Source organism: Carlito syrichta, unplaced genomic scaffold (genome assembly GCF_000164805.1).
Source record: "Carlito syrichta isolate Samal-C Ts95f unplaced genomic scaffold, Tarsius_syrichta-2.0.1 Scaffold308813, whole genome shotgun sequence".
Taxonomy (NCBI): domain Eukaryota; kingdom Metazoa; phylum Chordata; class Mammalia; order Primates; family Tarsiidae; genus Carlito; species Carlito syrichta.
The window spans coordinates 296,540-312,923 of NW_007252909.1; the positions used below are offsets into that span (position 1 = coordinate 296,540).

The 16,384-nt window shown below is 38.5% G+C and overlaps 1 protein-coding gene across 1 annotated transcript in view; it reads left to right on the forward strand.

Annotated features, from left to right (window-relative positions):
• Positions 1 to 16,384, forward strand: part of HELZ (helicase with zinc finger) — a 164,149-nt gene that overhangs the window by 77,370 nt on the left and 70,395 nt on the right. The window contains exons 15-17 of the mRNA XM_021716430.1: positions 3,868 to 4,047; positions 4,566 to 4,667; positions 12,794 to 12,972. Coding sequence (XP_021572105.1) covers positions 3,868 to 4,047; positions 4,566 to 4,667; positions 12,794 to 12,972 — 461 coding nt within the window. The remainder of the gene's footprint in view (positions 1 to 3,867; positions 4,048 to 4,565; positions 4,668 to 12,793; positions 12,973 to 16,384) is intronic.

Consider the following 16,384-nt stretch of genomic DNA (forward strand, 5'->3'; position numbering starts at 1 on the left):
AGTGTCCTGAGACTGCCCATCCCTTCCTTGTGCCATTGTAATGATCAGGTCTCACTTTTGAGTAAACACTTGTGTTTTTTTGTTCTTTGTTTCTGTGATAGATTGCTAAGAATGATTATCTCAAATTCCATCCAATTTGCTGAGAAGTTCATGATTTTGTCCTTCTTTGTGGCTGCGCAGTATTCCATTGTGTGTGTGTGTGTGTGTGTGTGTATATATATATATATACATGTTTTCTTTATCCAGTCTACTTTCAAAGGGCAGTAGGGTTGGTTACATGTTTTTGCTATTGTGAATAGTGCAGCAGTGCACATGCCTATGCAAGTATCTTTTTTGTAGAACGATTTTTGCTTCTCTGGGTATATTCCTAGAAGGGGGATTGCTGGATCATATGCAAGGTCTATTTCTAGTTCTCTTAAGTATTGTCATACTATTTTCTGTAGAAGTTGGACTGGCTTGCACTCCCACCAACAGTGTAGGAGCATCTACGCTACTCCGTACCTGCACCAGCATCTGTTGTCTTACAGGGGTAAGGTGGTATCTCAGTGTGGTTTAGATTTGCGTTTCTCTGATGATTAGTGAGGCTGAGCATTTTTTCATGTATCTGTTGGCTGCTCATGTATCTTCTTTGAGAAGTGTCTATTCATGTCCCCTGCCCATTTTAAAATAGGATTGTTTGTTTTTTTCCTTGCAACTCGTTTGAGTTCCTTGTAAATCCTGGATGCCTTTGTCAGATATGTAGTCAACAAATATTTTTTCCATTTTGTGGCTTATCTCCCTGCTCTCTTGATGGTTTCTTTTGCTGTGCAAAAACTTTTCAGTTTGATGAAGTTTCATTTGTCTATCTTATCATTTCTGGCATATTCTTTTGGGGTTATGACCAAGAATTGCTTGCCTGCTCCAATGTGTGTAAGGGTGTCTCTTGTGCTTTCTTCTAAATTTCTTAAAGTTTGAGGTTTTACACTTAGGTCTTTGATCCATTTAGAGTTGGTTTTTGTATATAGCAATAAGTGGAGGTCCTGTTTCATTTTTCTGCATGTGGTCAGCCAGTTTTCCAAGCACCAATTGTTGAATAAGGTCTCTTCTCCCCAGTGGTTGTTATTGATGACTTTGTCAAGATGAGTTTATTAAGATATTGAGTTTTTGCTTCCAGAATCTCTATCCTGTTCCATTAGTCTGTAGGCCTATTCTCGTTCCAATACCAGACTGTTTTGATTATTGCAGCCTTATAGTAAAGTTTAAAGTCTGGATGCACGATACCTCCTGCCTTGTTTCTTTTGCTGAGGATTATTTTGACTATTCATGTTCTTTTTTGTTTCTGTATGAATTTCTGTGTTGTTGTGTCCAGGTCTGAGAAGAATGATGTTGGTAATTTAATGGGTATTGCATTGAATTTGTAGATTGCCTTGGGTAGGATGAACATCATGACAATATTGATTCTGTCAGTCCATGAGCAGCTCAGTCATTTTTCTAATCAGCTTTACATGTATCATCTCATTTGATCTTTAAAATAACCGTGTGTGCCAATGTCATTATCTTCATGAGCCGATGAAGAATCCTTTGGGCAGGCATTATAGAATCATAGTGGTCAGGTATGGGTTCAAGTAATAGTGTACTGAACTAACTGTGGTTTTAAAAAGTAGAATTATCAGCTCAGTAGTAGAGGATGTGGTGCTGTGTAGAGACTCAGTGGTGCTGTCAAGAATACACATCTCGTTCTCTCTGCCATGGAGAGCTTGTTGGGTTTCTTGATGCTTGTTGCCTCATGGTTGTTAGTGACAGCTGTAGTTTTATTTACTTCCAGTTTGTGTCAGTCAGCTGAGGGAGATGGTTAAGGAGCAAGAAGGACTTTCTCTGGTTTTTAAAAAATTATGACAAATGAGGCCTTGTTTTTGTTTTATTGGACATAGAAGCCCTTCTCAGAGACTTCTTCCTGCATCTAGATAACCAGAATTGGGTCTTTGGCAAAGAAGTCTGGGAAATGGAGCATCATAGCGGGCTAGGCTAGAAGGCGGCAGAGGGGCTGGGGTGCTGTGAAGGTTTTGGCATAGCCGTTCCTCAGTGTTTGCCACATACATTAGGTCTGAACCTGGCGATCACCTAATACAGTTTTCTCATTTACAGAAGATGGAACATTGCTAGGTACTGGCAGAATTATGAGTAAATAAGCTGGCTAATGCTGAGGGATCCTTTGAGGGTAAAACGCTTGAGATTTAGTGAATGGTTTGCAAAAAAATCTAGTGTCACTGCTCAGTCTTTTTTTTAAACTTAAAAAACATTTTTATCTTCAGAAAAATAAGTAGCAGCATGTTTATATGATCAAGATTGTTTTCTAAGTTTTTACATTTTTTAGGAAGAATGTGGGTTTCGGATTATCTGTCATAACATTAGTTATATTTTTTTAAAAATCTGATGGCGTTATTTGCCATAAGTAACCAGCTTCTGATTTGAGTGTACTCTCACAGAGAGGGAATTTTCCTGTCTAAACTCTGCTTCTATTTCAGGATTATTTTGCAGGTACTTTGCAAATTTTGTAAGATTTTCCTTACACTCCCTTCCTATTTTGTTTCATATCCCTATTATTTTTGCCATAGTTGTTGCGATTTTTAGTATTGAATTGTAGTTGTGAGAAAGAATGCTGTTGATTCTCTACTTGGTTTGATCTGTTCCATCATGTGCTGTCCATTTAAATCTTCGAAACTTAGCCAAGTCATGGAAGGGATACTAGTAAGATAGATCTCATGACAGTAGCCACTTGCGCTGCTGTGACAGGTGTTCCCTCCTCTGAAAAATAGATATGCATATTATTCGTGTGTGTATGCGTGTTTATGTGAAAATATTAGAAAACATTTTGTTTGGCTTTTGATACTTAAAAAATATTTATTCTAGAGGTCTTGAATGTTGCCGAGGCTGGTCTTGAACCCATGCGTTCAGGCAACCCTCTCACCTCCCACTCCCAAAGTGCTGGGATTACAAGCGTGAGCCACTGTGCCTAGCCAAACTTTTGATACTTAAAAAGAAATTATTTTCTAAATTAAGATCTTTTAAAAAATTTGTTATCTCTTAACCAGGGACAAACAGGTTTTTTCTTTTCCTCTTGTTTTAAACCTTATTAGGAGATCTTTCAATGGATTAGAATTTGAAGTTCAGTTAGTTTCTCTCTTCCATTTTACTTGTTATGAAAAGTGTTACTGTCAGAAGAAAGTTTTCTGATGCTTTTATGTAACAGACAGAATTGGCATTTTTGAAACATTGCCATTACTACTTACTTGGCAGCAGTAGAGTAGAAGTGTGTGATTTCTTTAGATTAGTTATAAAAATCTTGTTGTACTTGGGATTTAGGACAAGATAAAGGTAGTTTTGATTTGCTTGGTAGAAATCTCAACACTGACACTGTTGCGTCATTTTCTTTTGTTTTTTTTTTTTTTGGAGTTGGAGTCTCACTCTGTCACCCAGACTGGAGTGCAGTGGCTGCTCCCGGCCACTGCAGCCTCGACCTGCTGGGCTGCGGCGATCCTTCCGCCTCCTCCTTCCAAGTAGCTGGAACTTTAGGCATACGCTACCATGCCCGGCTAATTTTTGATTTATTGTAGAGATGAGGTCTTGCCAAGTTGGCCAGGCGGGTCTCGAACCCGCAGGCTCAGGCAGTCCACTCACCTTGGCCTCCCAAAGCGCTGGGATTATAGGCTGAGCCACTGAACCTGGCTGCGATTTTCTGAAAAGCAGTTTTAGGATGAGCACTGGTTTTTATAGATGCTGTGTTACCTCACTGGCTAAAGTAGTTCACTGAAATTCAGGAGACTTGTCTGGCGTGCTCTGTTCATTCATGAGATGCATGTGTTTTTCTTAAATCTTTATTTTCCATAGACAATGGGATGAGCAGCTGGATCCCCGACTAAATGCAAAACAGAAGGAGGCTGTTCTGGCCATCACCACTCCGCTCTCAATACAGCTGCCACCTGTGCTTATCATTGGACCCTATGGGACAGGCAAGACGTTCACCGTAGCTCAGGCCGTCAGACATATTCTGCAGCAGCAGGAGACTAGGTGAGAGGGTGGATGTGTGCTCATATTTCACTAGCAAGATACGCCCTCTGTTCTTGTTTTAAATACAAAACAAGGGCTAACAAGACAGTTTCATCCAGCTCTTAAAAAAGAAAGAAAGAAAGAAAAAAACCCAAACCCAAACCACAGAGCACTAAAACTTAAATTGTCTTAAAACATACTGTTTTAAAAAAATTGACAATGTAGACGATGATAATTTTTAAATAGCCATCAAAACTTCAGGTGTGCTAAGGAATGGTGATATCTCTTAAAGCCAAAAGAGTTGGGTTTAGAAATACATATTTTATATGATAGAGTTTAAAATAATTTGGGGGAAACTTCTTTTTTAGCTTAAAAAGTAATGTAGTTTTGTAAAGGCGTAATTAAATAACGTTAGGGATTACTGAGTAGGTTGAGGGAACTGTATAATATTAAGTGGCCACTGCTTTTTTTTGGTGTTATACTGCTTGAATAGTTTTGTGTTTTGTCATTCTTTTTATTTGCACCATTTATTTCAGCAGGATTCTCATTTGCACCCATTCTAATAGTGCTGCTGATCTCTACATAAAGGATTATTTACATCCATATGTAGAAGCAGGCAATCCCCAGGCAAGACCTCTCAGGTATTTTTTTAAGGCTTATTTTGTATCTGTATCATACTTTATTATTCTTAAGAAAAGGTGTCTGTAAAGATTTTAGTAACTTTGGAAATACCAAAATCTTTAACTGTGCATTGGCATTTGGAAGTTATATCTTTTGAAGAAACCATTTAAATTAAAGTAAAATGTGAAGGTCTTTGACCATTTATTTCTTAAACATTAAGTAAGAGAAAGACATCCTTTTTTAAGTTTTGTTGTAAAAATGTTGTTTCAATCTGAGTAGACTTTGCTATATCTCTAGAAGCTAGTATGATGAAATAACATAAATATGATTAAATCAAATCTAATTTAATTAAAATTCTAATATACTTTGCATGGCAGAGTAGTAGTCATGCAGTGACAGTTTTTCATGGAAATAAAATTTGGACTGTGACCAAGTAATTTCATAGAAGCGGCACATTAGGGGAATAATAAATATTGAAATGATTTCTGCAACAAAGTGTAATTGACTGGTATTTAACAACTTTCTGCTATCATTTAAGAGACAGCGTGTCAGAGAAAATTTTAGGTTGATATAAAAAGGTCCTCTGAGTATATATGGACATGAAATGTACTTAAATACAGGATTGTGGGGGAATAAAAATCCTTTTCTTCAGAAAACAATAAAGAACCATGAAATAGTTTATTATACCATTTGCTTTCTTTGTTATACGAATTAATGTTTAGTTTTGCCATTTTACAAACTAATATGTCATGCCCTAGGTTGTTTGAATATAATTGTTGTGTACAAATTAATTTCTAACCACACTTTTGAATCATAACTCACTAATCTTTTATTTCTACTTGAACCCAAGCATGGAAAAATGAAATTATGCTATTTAATTCTTCAGTAACCATATTAAAGCCATTTGAATGATTTTAGAATTGCATTAAAAAAGAAAAAAAGTGGTGTGACCTGTTAACACAAGCTTTTATGCCATATTTTGTTTTTCCTTTGGAAGACAAAGCAGAAGTAATTATTTTAAGTGGAATCTAGTTGTATTTAATAAGAAAATATTACATGTATACTATCACTATAAATGGAAACCTGGTATTTATTGAAGGACACATTCATCAACAACTAGTTGCTTCAGATTTTAATATCTTCTAGCTCATAAGTGAAAGTTGAGTAGGTAGCATTTTTGCTACGGCTGTTCTTACTTTAATGAAGATAAGTTGTTTTGTTTGCTTATATTGTTGGTGCAGCATGTGGTTGTGTGTGTGTGTTACGTAGGAAATGTGACAATCTCAATTATCATGGTTTACTTGACTTGGGCACAGCAGAGTAAAGACCACCCCTCAAGTCTTGGTTGACTTAGCACAGGTCATTTGACATTTGGGGCTATAGCGCTGTTGTTGATGAACACTAGTTCCATCATTTGACTAGGTTATATTTAGCCTTTCCATATAGAATTATTTCTTGGGAGGTTGCAATCTAACATACAGTGCATCTAGACATGTGGAATAAGAAGTGATGTTCCAGGAAGTTATGTGTATACTTTTATTCTAAAGTCTTTGTAAAGTCAGCCCTAGAATAGTATATTGTAAGAGAATAGGCCCAGTGATCGAACTTTGTATTCTTACTAGCTTAAACTTGAGGCAGCTTTCCAAGGTGCTTGTGGAAAAGTAGGGAGGGCTGCTTGAGCCCAGGAATTTGAGAGCTGCCTAGGCAGGATAGCGAGACCCTGTCACTACAAAAAAAATAAAATTAGCTGGGCATGGTAGTTCGTGCCTGTAGTCCCAGGTACTTGGGACGCTGAGGCAGGAGGATCGCCAAAGCCCAAGTGTTCGAGACTGTGGTGAGCCATGGTTGTGCCACTGCACTCTAGTCTGGGTGATAGAATGAAACCCTGACCCAAAGAATGAATGAATGATAAATAAAAACAAAAATAAATTCTGCTGTGCTGATCTGATTAGACTTTTTTAAAAAGCCTAAAACATATTTAAACGTTTGCATCTTTTAGAAGTGATACTGGTTACTTTTACTGAGTTTACAATTCTTCCTATCTATAATGGTTTAGAAATACATTACTTTCCTCAACTACAATTTATATTGAGACATTTAATACATTTTCTGTTTTGCATTTATTTATTTATTTATTTTTTGAGTTGGAGTCTCACTCTGTCACCCAGGCTGGAGGGCAGTGGCACGCTCCCGGCCACCGCAGCCTCGACCTGCTGACTCAGGTGATCCTTTCACCTCAGCCTTCCAAGTAGCTGGAACCACAGGCACGCGCCTCCATGCCTGGCTAATTTTTTTGATTTATTGTAGAGATGCGGTCTCACCAAGTTACCCAGGCTGGTCTTGAACCCATGGGATCAGGCAACCTTCTTATCTTGGCCTCCCAAAGTGCTGGGGTTAGAGGCGTGAGCCACTGTGCCTGGCCCTCTGTTTTGCTTTTTCAAAATAACTTATTTTTAGTGTTTTATGAAAGTTTAGAACAGATTTTAAAAGACCAGGAGTTGAGTTCTTATGCATATTACATTCGAGCTGTCTTTGGAACATCCTTGAGGAGACAGATCTCAAGTAAACAGCTGGGTCTGCAACCTGGAGCTCAGAGGCCAGGGCGAGGTCTTGTCTGGAGAGAGACGTGCGAGTCCCCAGGGTATGGTGGTGACTGGAGGCTGAGCCTGGGTGAGGTGGTCAGAGGGGAGAGGAGAGAGCTGGGGGGGAAGGCTGGAGAGCGCGAAGGGGAGCAGAGAAAGGCCGAGGCCTGGTATCGAGGGGAGGGAGACTTCGGGGAAGCCTGGTATCGAGGGGAGGGAGGCTTCGGGCCCCCAGGTCACGTGGCTCCCTGGGCCTGGGAGACACTCATGCCCCGCGCCCCAGTGATACAGTGGCATGGAAACTGTTTATGTCTCGTGACTAGATGGAGGGTGAGCCGTGCTCACGACTATAGGACTGAGTAGCTTCGTAAATGGAGAGGGCAATGTGGCTCATGCTTCTGAGAAGTTCCGCTGTGAAAGGGGGAGATTGGGCAGTGGATAGGAGAATATGGGGAGTTAGATGAAGGCTCTTTTTTAGTGGGAGATGTGAGAGAATTCTTTTTTTTTTTTTGAGTTGGAATCTCACTCTGTCACCCAGACTGGAGTGCAGCGGCCGCTCCCAGCCACTGCAGCCTCGACCTGCTGGGCTCCGGTGATCCTTCCGCCTCAGCCTTCTGAGTAGCTGGAACTCCAGGCGTGCGATACCACGCCCGGCTCATTTTTTTTTTCCTTTGATTTATTGTAGAGATGAGGTCTCGCCTGCCCAGGCGGGTCTCGAACCCGCGGGCTCAGGCAATTTTAATTTTACAAAGCTGTTTATAAGTGAGAGGTTAAATTCAAATATCAACAATTTGTTTCTCCATAAGTATTCAAATAGGTGGCTTTTGTTTTAGATTAGTATTTATGTTTATTTTAAAAATCACATGCATAGAGTCTTATAAAAGGTCACATTGTATTTTAAAGTTGATAGCAAAAAAAATGTGTTTTTCTTACCTAACCAACTGCTTGCCAAACATGATTCCCAAAGGCAGGCACTTTCAACTCTCTTAGTTACTTCTCCTGAGTTTTACTCCCATTAAAAAATAATTATATATGTATGCAATATATAAAAAAAAGTGTGACATATATATTATAAACTGCTGTATCTTAATTTGGTTTTGGATATCCATTGACTTTCTATTATGGTAACTTCATTTTTAGTGTTTTTATTATTATGATTCTGTAAATTATTTGCTCAATAATATATATATTTCTTTTCATGTCCTTTTTTTTTTTGTTCTAGCATTAATAATACTTATTTTTCTTTTTCATTTGTTTCATTTTCTTTGAACATCTGACCAGGTCTTCATACCCTAAATAACTCTGTAAATACCTCTCAAAGCAAGTTTGTATACTGTCAAAGCTCTTAGATAATTTATCAGTGCTATTTTTTTTCTTTGTCCTGGAGACTTCCCTCCTGGATTTTATTTTATTTTATTTTTTTGAGTTGGAGTTTCACTCTGTCGCCCAGACTGGAGTGTAGTGGCCGCTCCCGGCCACCGCAGCCTCGACCTGCTGGGCTCCGGCGATCCTTCCGCCTCAGCCTTCCGAGTAGCCGGAATTACAGGCATACGCTATCACACCCGGCTGATTTTTCAGCTGATTTTTTGATTTATTGTAGAGATGAGGTCTCGCTGCCCAGGCGGGTCTCGAACCCGCGGGCTCAGGCAACCCACTCACCTCAGCCTCCCAAAGGCGCGGGATTACAGGCTGAGCCACCGAGCCCGGCCTCCTCCTGGATTTTAACTTGCTCCTCCTTTCTGAACTAGTTTGTTCTTTGTATATTGGTGCTTCTCTTTGCTATTACTTTGCTATTACTTTTTTCTCCTGTATTAGATTCCGTTTCCTAGATCTTAGGTCTTCCTCTCTTGATTTTTTTAAATCTTGTTTTGGTGGTACAAAACTTTTTAGTGTATATGCACTTTTTAATGTTTTCAACCTTTATGAGATGGTACATAAGAGGAAATATTTTTGAGCTCTTGCATATCTGAAAATGCCTTTATTTCACTATCAGCTGTAAAAGGTTATCTGGGGATGGGTTAAATTCTAGTTTGAAAGTATGACTCTGTAGTTTTGCTTTAACGTTGACTTACCAATAAATTGAGTATTTAGACAGGTAAGCCAGAATCAGGATTTATTTCATGATTAACTTTTATGCATCTAGAGATGTTTTGTGTGAGCTAGTACTTACCTTTTGAAGAAAGTAATTTTACATAGAGTAAAATTTAAGTCAAGATTTATCTACATTATTTATATTTTTCCCCACACCTGATATCACTTTCAAGCATGGTCTTGAATTGATTGGAAAAATGAACTCAGTTGTAGTTTGGTTTGAAGAATTTAAAAATATTTTGATATTAATTTTTAAATTTAATAAATAAATATTTAGGCTGGGCATGGTGGCTCACACCTGTAATCCCAGCACTTTGGGAGTCTGGAGCCGGTGGATTGATTGAGCCCAGGAGTTCGGGACCAGCCTGGGCAACATAGTGAAACCATGTCTCTACAAAAAAATTTTAAAAATTAGCTGGGCATGGTGGTATGTACCTGTAGTTCCAGTTACTTGGGATGGTGAGGTAGAAGGATCGCCCAAGCCAAGGTCAAGACTGCTGTGAATCCTGATCATGCCACTCTACTACAGCCTGGGTGACATAGTGCAACCTTGACTCCACAAAAAGAAAAAAACCCAGAAATACGTACAATTGACTTCTAATAGCAATTTGTAAGATTTAATATTATAAAATTCCAGTGTCTAAGAAAAACAAGTTATTTACAAGTTGTAACTATCAGACAGTAAAAACCGTTACGTTTTGAAAAACATTTTTGCTTTGCTTCCAAAAATAATATGTTAGCTCTAGTCGAATGTACAGAGGCCATAAAATTGAAAGCCATTAATACAAAGAAACAAGAGCCTGATAACAAATGTTGCTCTTTGAGAAAAGGTAATTGTTAGCAAAGAATTAGACAACTGAAAGTATACTAATCAAGCACCAGATTTTGCTTTAACCTCTTTGGAATCTTTTTGTTTAGTATGATGGCTTATTAAATAAACTACTTCTCATAATATATTCTTTTGGAAGGTGTAAACAGCGGGTCTTTTAACTTAATTGTTTTGATTGCTTGTATTCATGTCATGATGTTACATTTTTGCATTTGTGCATGTACTTTGAATATTAACTGTGTGTTTCAAAATGCCAGTTTTAGTTTCAGCTTTGCTATGAAGGGTGAAGGAAGTGAGGAACTTCTGTATGTAGGGGCCAGGCGTTGTGCTACATGCTGTGTGTATCTCATTCGATTTTCCCAAACCCTTCAGAGGTTGGATTACTATGTACCTTTTGGAAATAAGAAATGAGGCATAGAGAGGAGGGCAAGAATATATGTTAGAGTCCTGGCTGTAAGCACTTCAGCTTTTTAACTATGAAAAAGGAATAATAGTGATTAAAAATAAAACTCGGTTGTTAACCTTTGTAATTTCACCAAAGAAGGAGACGCAATCAAGAGCGAATGTTCACAGCTTCCCTTTGACACATCCTCCATTTGATTTGCATCTGCTAAACAGCTACTTTCCCTTTCGTTCTAAGCTGTGCCTGCTCCTTCCTGATTTCTGCCTTTTTTGTGAGTGAGCTCTTCCCTTTCCTTGGTACTCAGCGTCTCCTCATCTGCATGGTTCGCCCCCCCACCCCCGCCGGCATATACATATACTAGTATGTTCCTATTGTTTAGAAAGACCGAAAACTCACCTTGACTTCATCTGTGTTCCTTGAGGCAGAACTTCTTTTTCTCTCTTGGGCCTAAGCGAATCAGACTCCTATCCTTGCTTTTACTCGAAAGCCATCATATTGAGGTTGTCCTAGTGGCTTCCTTGTTGCTGAGTCCTGTGGTCTGACCTCATTTTACTCAGCTCCTTAACAGCTCTTGACACAGTTTCTCCTGTCTGTTTTGCTCTGAAACACGTTCTTCATTTTGCTTCCAGTAGCTCCCCTACCCCGCACCCCACTCTTCTGGGTTCTTTCCTGTTGCATTGACTGCTCTTTCCTAGTCTCCTTTACTATTTCTCTTTCCTTTCCTCAGCCTTTAAATGTTGGAGTCATTCTTTCTTACACTCGCCTCTTTTTTATCTAACTCTCCAGGTGATCTCATCCAGTTTCAGGATTTCTCTCAGTTGTATATCTCTTGCCTCCGGCGTTCTCCTGAACTCCAAACTTATATATTACCCTGCTTACTGAGTATCTCCGCATGGATGTCTACTGAATGTGTCTAAAACTCAACTCTCAATTTCTACTCCAAATCTGTTCCTCTCTTCTGTCACCTTTGTAATCGCCACCACCATCCATCCCATTTCAAAGGCTTGGAATCATCCTTTCTCTTGGATTCCACATCTAGTTCATCAGCAGATTCTGTCAACGTTACTCTCAAAATGTCTAGTGAATCTGACCTTTTTCATATCTCTGCTGTTACCACCCTAGTCCAAGTCATCATCTTCTTTTGTCCAGACCCTTACAATAACCTCCTAACTGGTCTCCTTGTTTCTACACCCTGCCTCTGCCTCCATTCCAACTTGTACTAGCTTGTGAGAGCTGATCATGTACATGTCTTCCCAAGTTCGTGTTCAGTGACACCTTGCTTGTAGTGTGAAATTGGCCAGGAGGGTAATTTTTACACCACAGGAATCAGCAAACAGTACAAAGTCGCCCATTTCTACAGCCACCACTGTTCACCAGGTCCCATATACTGCCCCCCAGAGAAACAGAGTAGCTCTTTAACAACACAAGCCATGTATGTGACTGCCCCATCAGAACACTCTGACAGGTTTTCATTAAGCTCAGTAAATCCAGAACCCTTGTGACTGGTCGCTCACAAGCCCCATGTCATCTGCCCCTGTGCTAGAGCATAAATCTCAGTTACTGGGTGGATTAGATATGGGTGGTGGTGGATGAATGGATGGATGAGCCATTTCTGTGCTGTCTTAGTAATCTGTTGTATAAATTTCTTTTGCAATTGATGGGAGAGATGCACTTTCTTAAGACATTCTGGTCATTTAAAACTTAAATTTATTTTTAAAATTTCAGACCCTCAAGCAGAGGTCTATTTAAATATAGGTATGAGAATACATCCTTAAGTAAAATGAAAATAGCTTCTGAATTTCTGTTATAAGTATGCAGGTCACTATTTCTTATTCGCATAAATAATTAAAATATGAGTCCCGTATATTTTTGTGAGAATATTATAGAAAAAAATAATTCTAGAATAGGAGTGTATTGAACTTAAAAAACCATAATACTTATAATACTTATTTTTATGTGTCATTCTGTTGCAAAATTAATCTGAACTCTTAAAAATAATTAGGTATTTAATTTTGGGTAGTGTATATATTTTCTGTATCCATCTTTTTTTTTTTTTGGTAGGGGGTCACAGTGGATATAGTAACAGTTGTATGTTAAATTCTAATTCAGTAGAGTGTTAACAGCTATCAAATTTGTTTGTTAATTTTCAGATATTAAAGTATTAAATAACAATGTCAATATTTTAATAGCCAAATGCCATTAAGATATTAGTAAATCAGAAATTTTATCTTCTTTTTTTAGGGTATATTTCAGAAATCGCTGGGTAAAGACAGTCCACCCAGTTGTACATCAGTACTGTTTGATCTCAAGCACACATTCCACCTTTCAGATGCCCCAGAAAGAAGATATTCTTAAACATCGAGTGGTGGTGGTTACATTGAATACTTCCCAGTACCTCTGTCAGTTGGACCTTGAACCTGGTATGCTAACTGAAGATATAGATTTGGTGTCTTATAAGTTTAGGGTTAATGAATTCAGTTTAGACTAAGGTGTGGCAGTCTGCAGCTTGTGGGTCAAATCTGACTCACTGCCTGTTTTTGTAAATAAAATCTTATTGGAAGGAACACAGCCATGCCGATTTATTTAACTATTGTCTGTGGATTCTTTTGTGCTACAGGCACCTGAGAGCTGAATTGTTGCAGCAGGGGATTGATTACATGGCCCACAAAATTTAACCCTTTGCACTTGGAAGTCCCCTCTGAGGGGACACAAAGAGATTACTGATGATTATACAGGACAGACTTACGCCAGCTCAAATTTTTCAAAACTGTCTTTCCTTGAAGTTTTCCATTTAAATTGCACAAAACGAATAAAGAAATGGAATAGATACTGAGATATATGTAAAAAAAATCAGCTGGTGTTATGTAGAAAAAGGCTAAAGTTCTTTCACAGTGGTGCACAGACTGGACAATAAATTACATATTAATGTGGGAGGAAGAAAACAAGATTGCATTTTCTGCTCAAATAGAAAAACACCAGGTGGAAGATGTCCAACAAATTACTATTGCACAACATGTATCAATGAGCCTGCAATGCTTTTCGGTGACTGTTTTACGCGTTATTACGGGTTAGAAAAATATATAAAATTTTGATTTTTTTTGACCATCAATAAATTCCTCAATGTCCAGAATTCCATTATAAGCCAAATATCATTACAATAAATTAACTGACTCCTATGCTATATATGCTACTTAATATGAAATGATTCGTTTTTCACTATTTTGTAAAAAAGCGCGGTTGAGTTGCTGGTAGGTGATCTGTGAGATGTCTCTGAGTGCAAAGGGTTAAAAAAAATGTATACGGTTTGGTCCTTTGCTGAAGGAATTTTGCCAGTCCCTAGTTTAGACATTTTAGTGACTGCTGTTCCATTTGTTTTCTAATTAATCAGGTGGTATTTATATATTTGACATATTTGGTCATATGAAGAATTGGAGTTTGGACAGTGCTGGTATTTTTCACAATTTTCTCAAGTCTATCATAAAATACTTTTGCATTATATAGTGTGGAGACAATCATGACAGAATTGTTTATATACTATTAGGATTATTACATTTAGGTACAGGAACTATGTAAAATCAAACTAGTGTTATGCCAAGTACAGATGTAAGTTGACAAGAATTTGTTGTGGTAAATACGGCATAATTTAACCATCAAAAAGTAGTGTCACTGCAAAGTTGATGCTTTGGAGGAATATTCATTTCGTGCTGCCATATCATAATTGTTGACACTGCTCAACACTTTTTTGCTGTCTTTTTTTGAATTGCCTTCAGAACCAATGGCATATTCTTTTGAACATCTGAGTCCCTGGAAGGTAGAGACTGTTCTCTTCACCTTATATTCCTGGTACCTGACCCAGGGTCTAGACACCTAGAGGCCCTTGATAAGTGTCTATATATTTTACATGAAGAAATAGGGATCAGGCATTTTTATTCAGTATCGATTTAATTTTAGAAAGGCTTCAACAGTTTTTTGAGACCTGTCTGATGAAGGAGACAGGTGATCAAACTGAGTGATACATGCCTCTCGTGTAATGAGAGTTATTTTCTTGTGCATGCAGTTCATAGCTGGCTGGTGAGGGCAGTTACAAAAGCAGAGTTTCAAAAATGTTTTTGAGCAGTGGTGGCATCAGTGGAATAAGTTATATTTCATCCCAAGGGACTTGAATGGAATGACACGTATTTGAAATGTAAATTTTGGTATGTCTGTTTAACAGTCAGTCTCATTATATTATGATTATACTCTGCATATTTGCCATATAGTTTAGAAATCCAAACCTTAAGCAGTATAGTTTTATAAGAAAGAGTAAAGAAAAGCTTTGAAGATGTAGAGTCCAATAATACTTACTGAAAGTCGACTAGGTCCTTTGTCCTGGATGTTGTTTATACTTTATTTCATTTAACTCTTATATCAACTCTATGGAGGGGTATTTCATAGATATGAAAAGGAAGGCTCAGACTAAGTCACTTTGATTAAGTCAAGTTACCTTTTGTAGCTTAAGCAGTAGTCATAACTGTTTCGTGATTTATCCAGTTCTTGGTGCAGGCTTAGCTATATTTAATTAAAATGTTATCTAATGAAAACAGGTTTTTTTTTTTTTTTATTAGTTTCAGTTTTTCAATTTGATCCTGTATATAAGATTATTTTCTTTCATTAGTCTTGTATAAAAAAAGTACAAATTCCCCTCAATAGGAGAAAAATGCATGTGTCTGTAACATGCTTAGACCACTGTTGGTGAATAGAGGCCAGCTGTTGATGCTTGTCCTGTCAGCTGTAGCCATTTGTTTGAATGGATGGTACTGGTGGTTATTACCGCTGATTGATAAGATTTTAAAAGTTCTCAACTTAAAAACAGGTTGCCTGAGAGTATTGTGTTAGCAGATTGTTTGGAACTTGTTAATATTTGTAGAAACAGGGATAGAAATAGAGGTTATATTCCTGAGCCAGTCACTGGATTCTTGATTGATCCATAATGCCACTGTAGTCTAGAGTTGTATAACTAACTGTCCATTCTGTCAAGAAAGCACTTTGCTTCCTTTGCTCTGTAAGTCACAAGAGAGCCGCCTTCTCCCTACCTCACTAAGCTGGCAGTAAGGGCATCTTTTCTCTCCATTGAGACACCAAGGAGAGTTTTTTCTCGTTTCCCCCTCCTAGCAGCAAAGGAAATTTAACCTCCTTCCTACACACAGAAGAACCCTTTGCCTTTGGATGGGTGGTGGCAGCAGCAGCCAGCGTGTAGCTCCTCCTGTAGGTGTCTGCATGTGGGGGACACTTGATAATATACTTTTTTTTAAATTAAGAGATTGAGTTCTCATTATGTTGCCCAGGCTAGTCTCAAACTCCTAGACTCAAGCAATCCTTTTCTCCTTGGTCTCCCAAAGTGTTGGAATTACAGGCGTGAGCCACTGCACCTGGCCTCAATAATGTACTTTTTAATTTTTTTGTTTTTTGAATCAGATTCTCACTGTCATTCAGGCTGGAGTGCAATGGCACCCTCATGGCTACGGTAGCCTCCACCTGTTGGGCTCAGGTAATCCTTCCACTTCAGCCTTCAAAGTAGCTGGAACTACAGGTGCATGCCACCACTCCCAGCCAATTTTTAAAATGTGTTATAGAAACAAGGGCTCTGTAATTCCAGCTACTTGGAAGGCTGAGGCAGAAGGATCGCCGGAGCCCAGCAGGTCGAGGCTGCAGTGGCCGGGAGCGGCCACTGCACTCCAGTCTGGGCGACAGAGTGAGACTCCAACTCAAAAAAAAAAAAGAAAAGAAAAGAAAAAGAAACAAGGGCTTGCCAAGTTGCCTAGGCTGATCTCGAACCCCTGGGCTCAAGCAGTC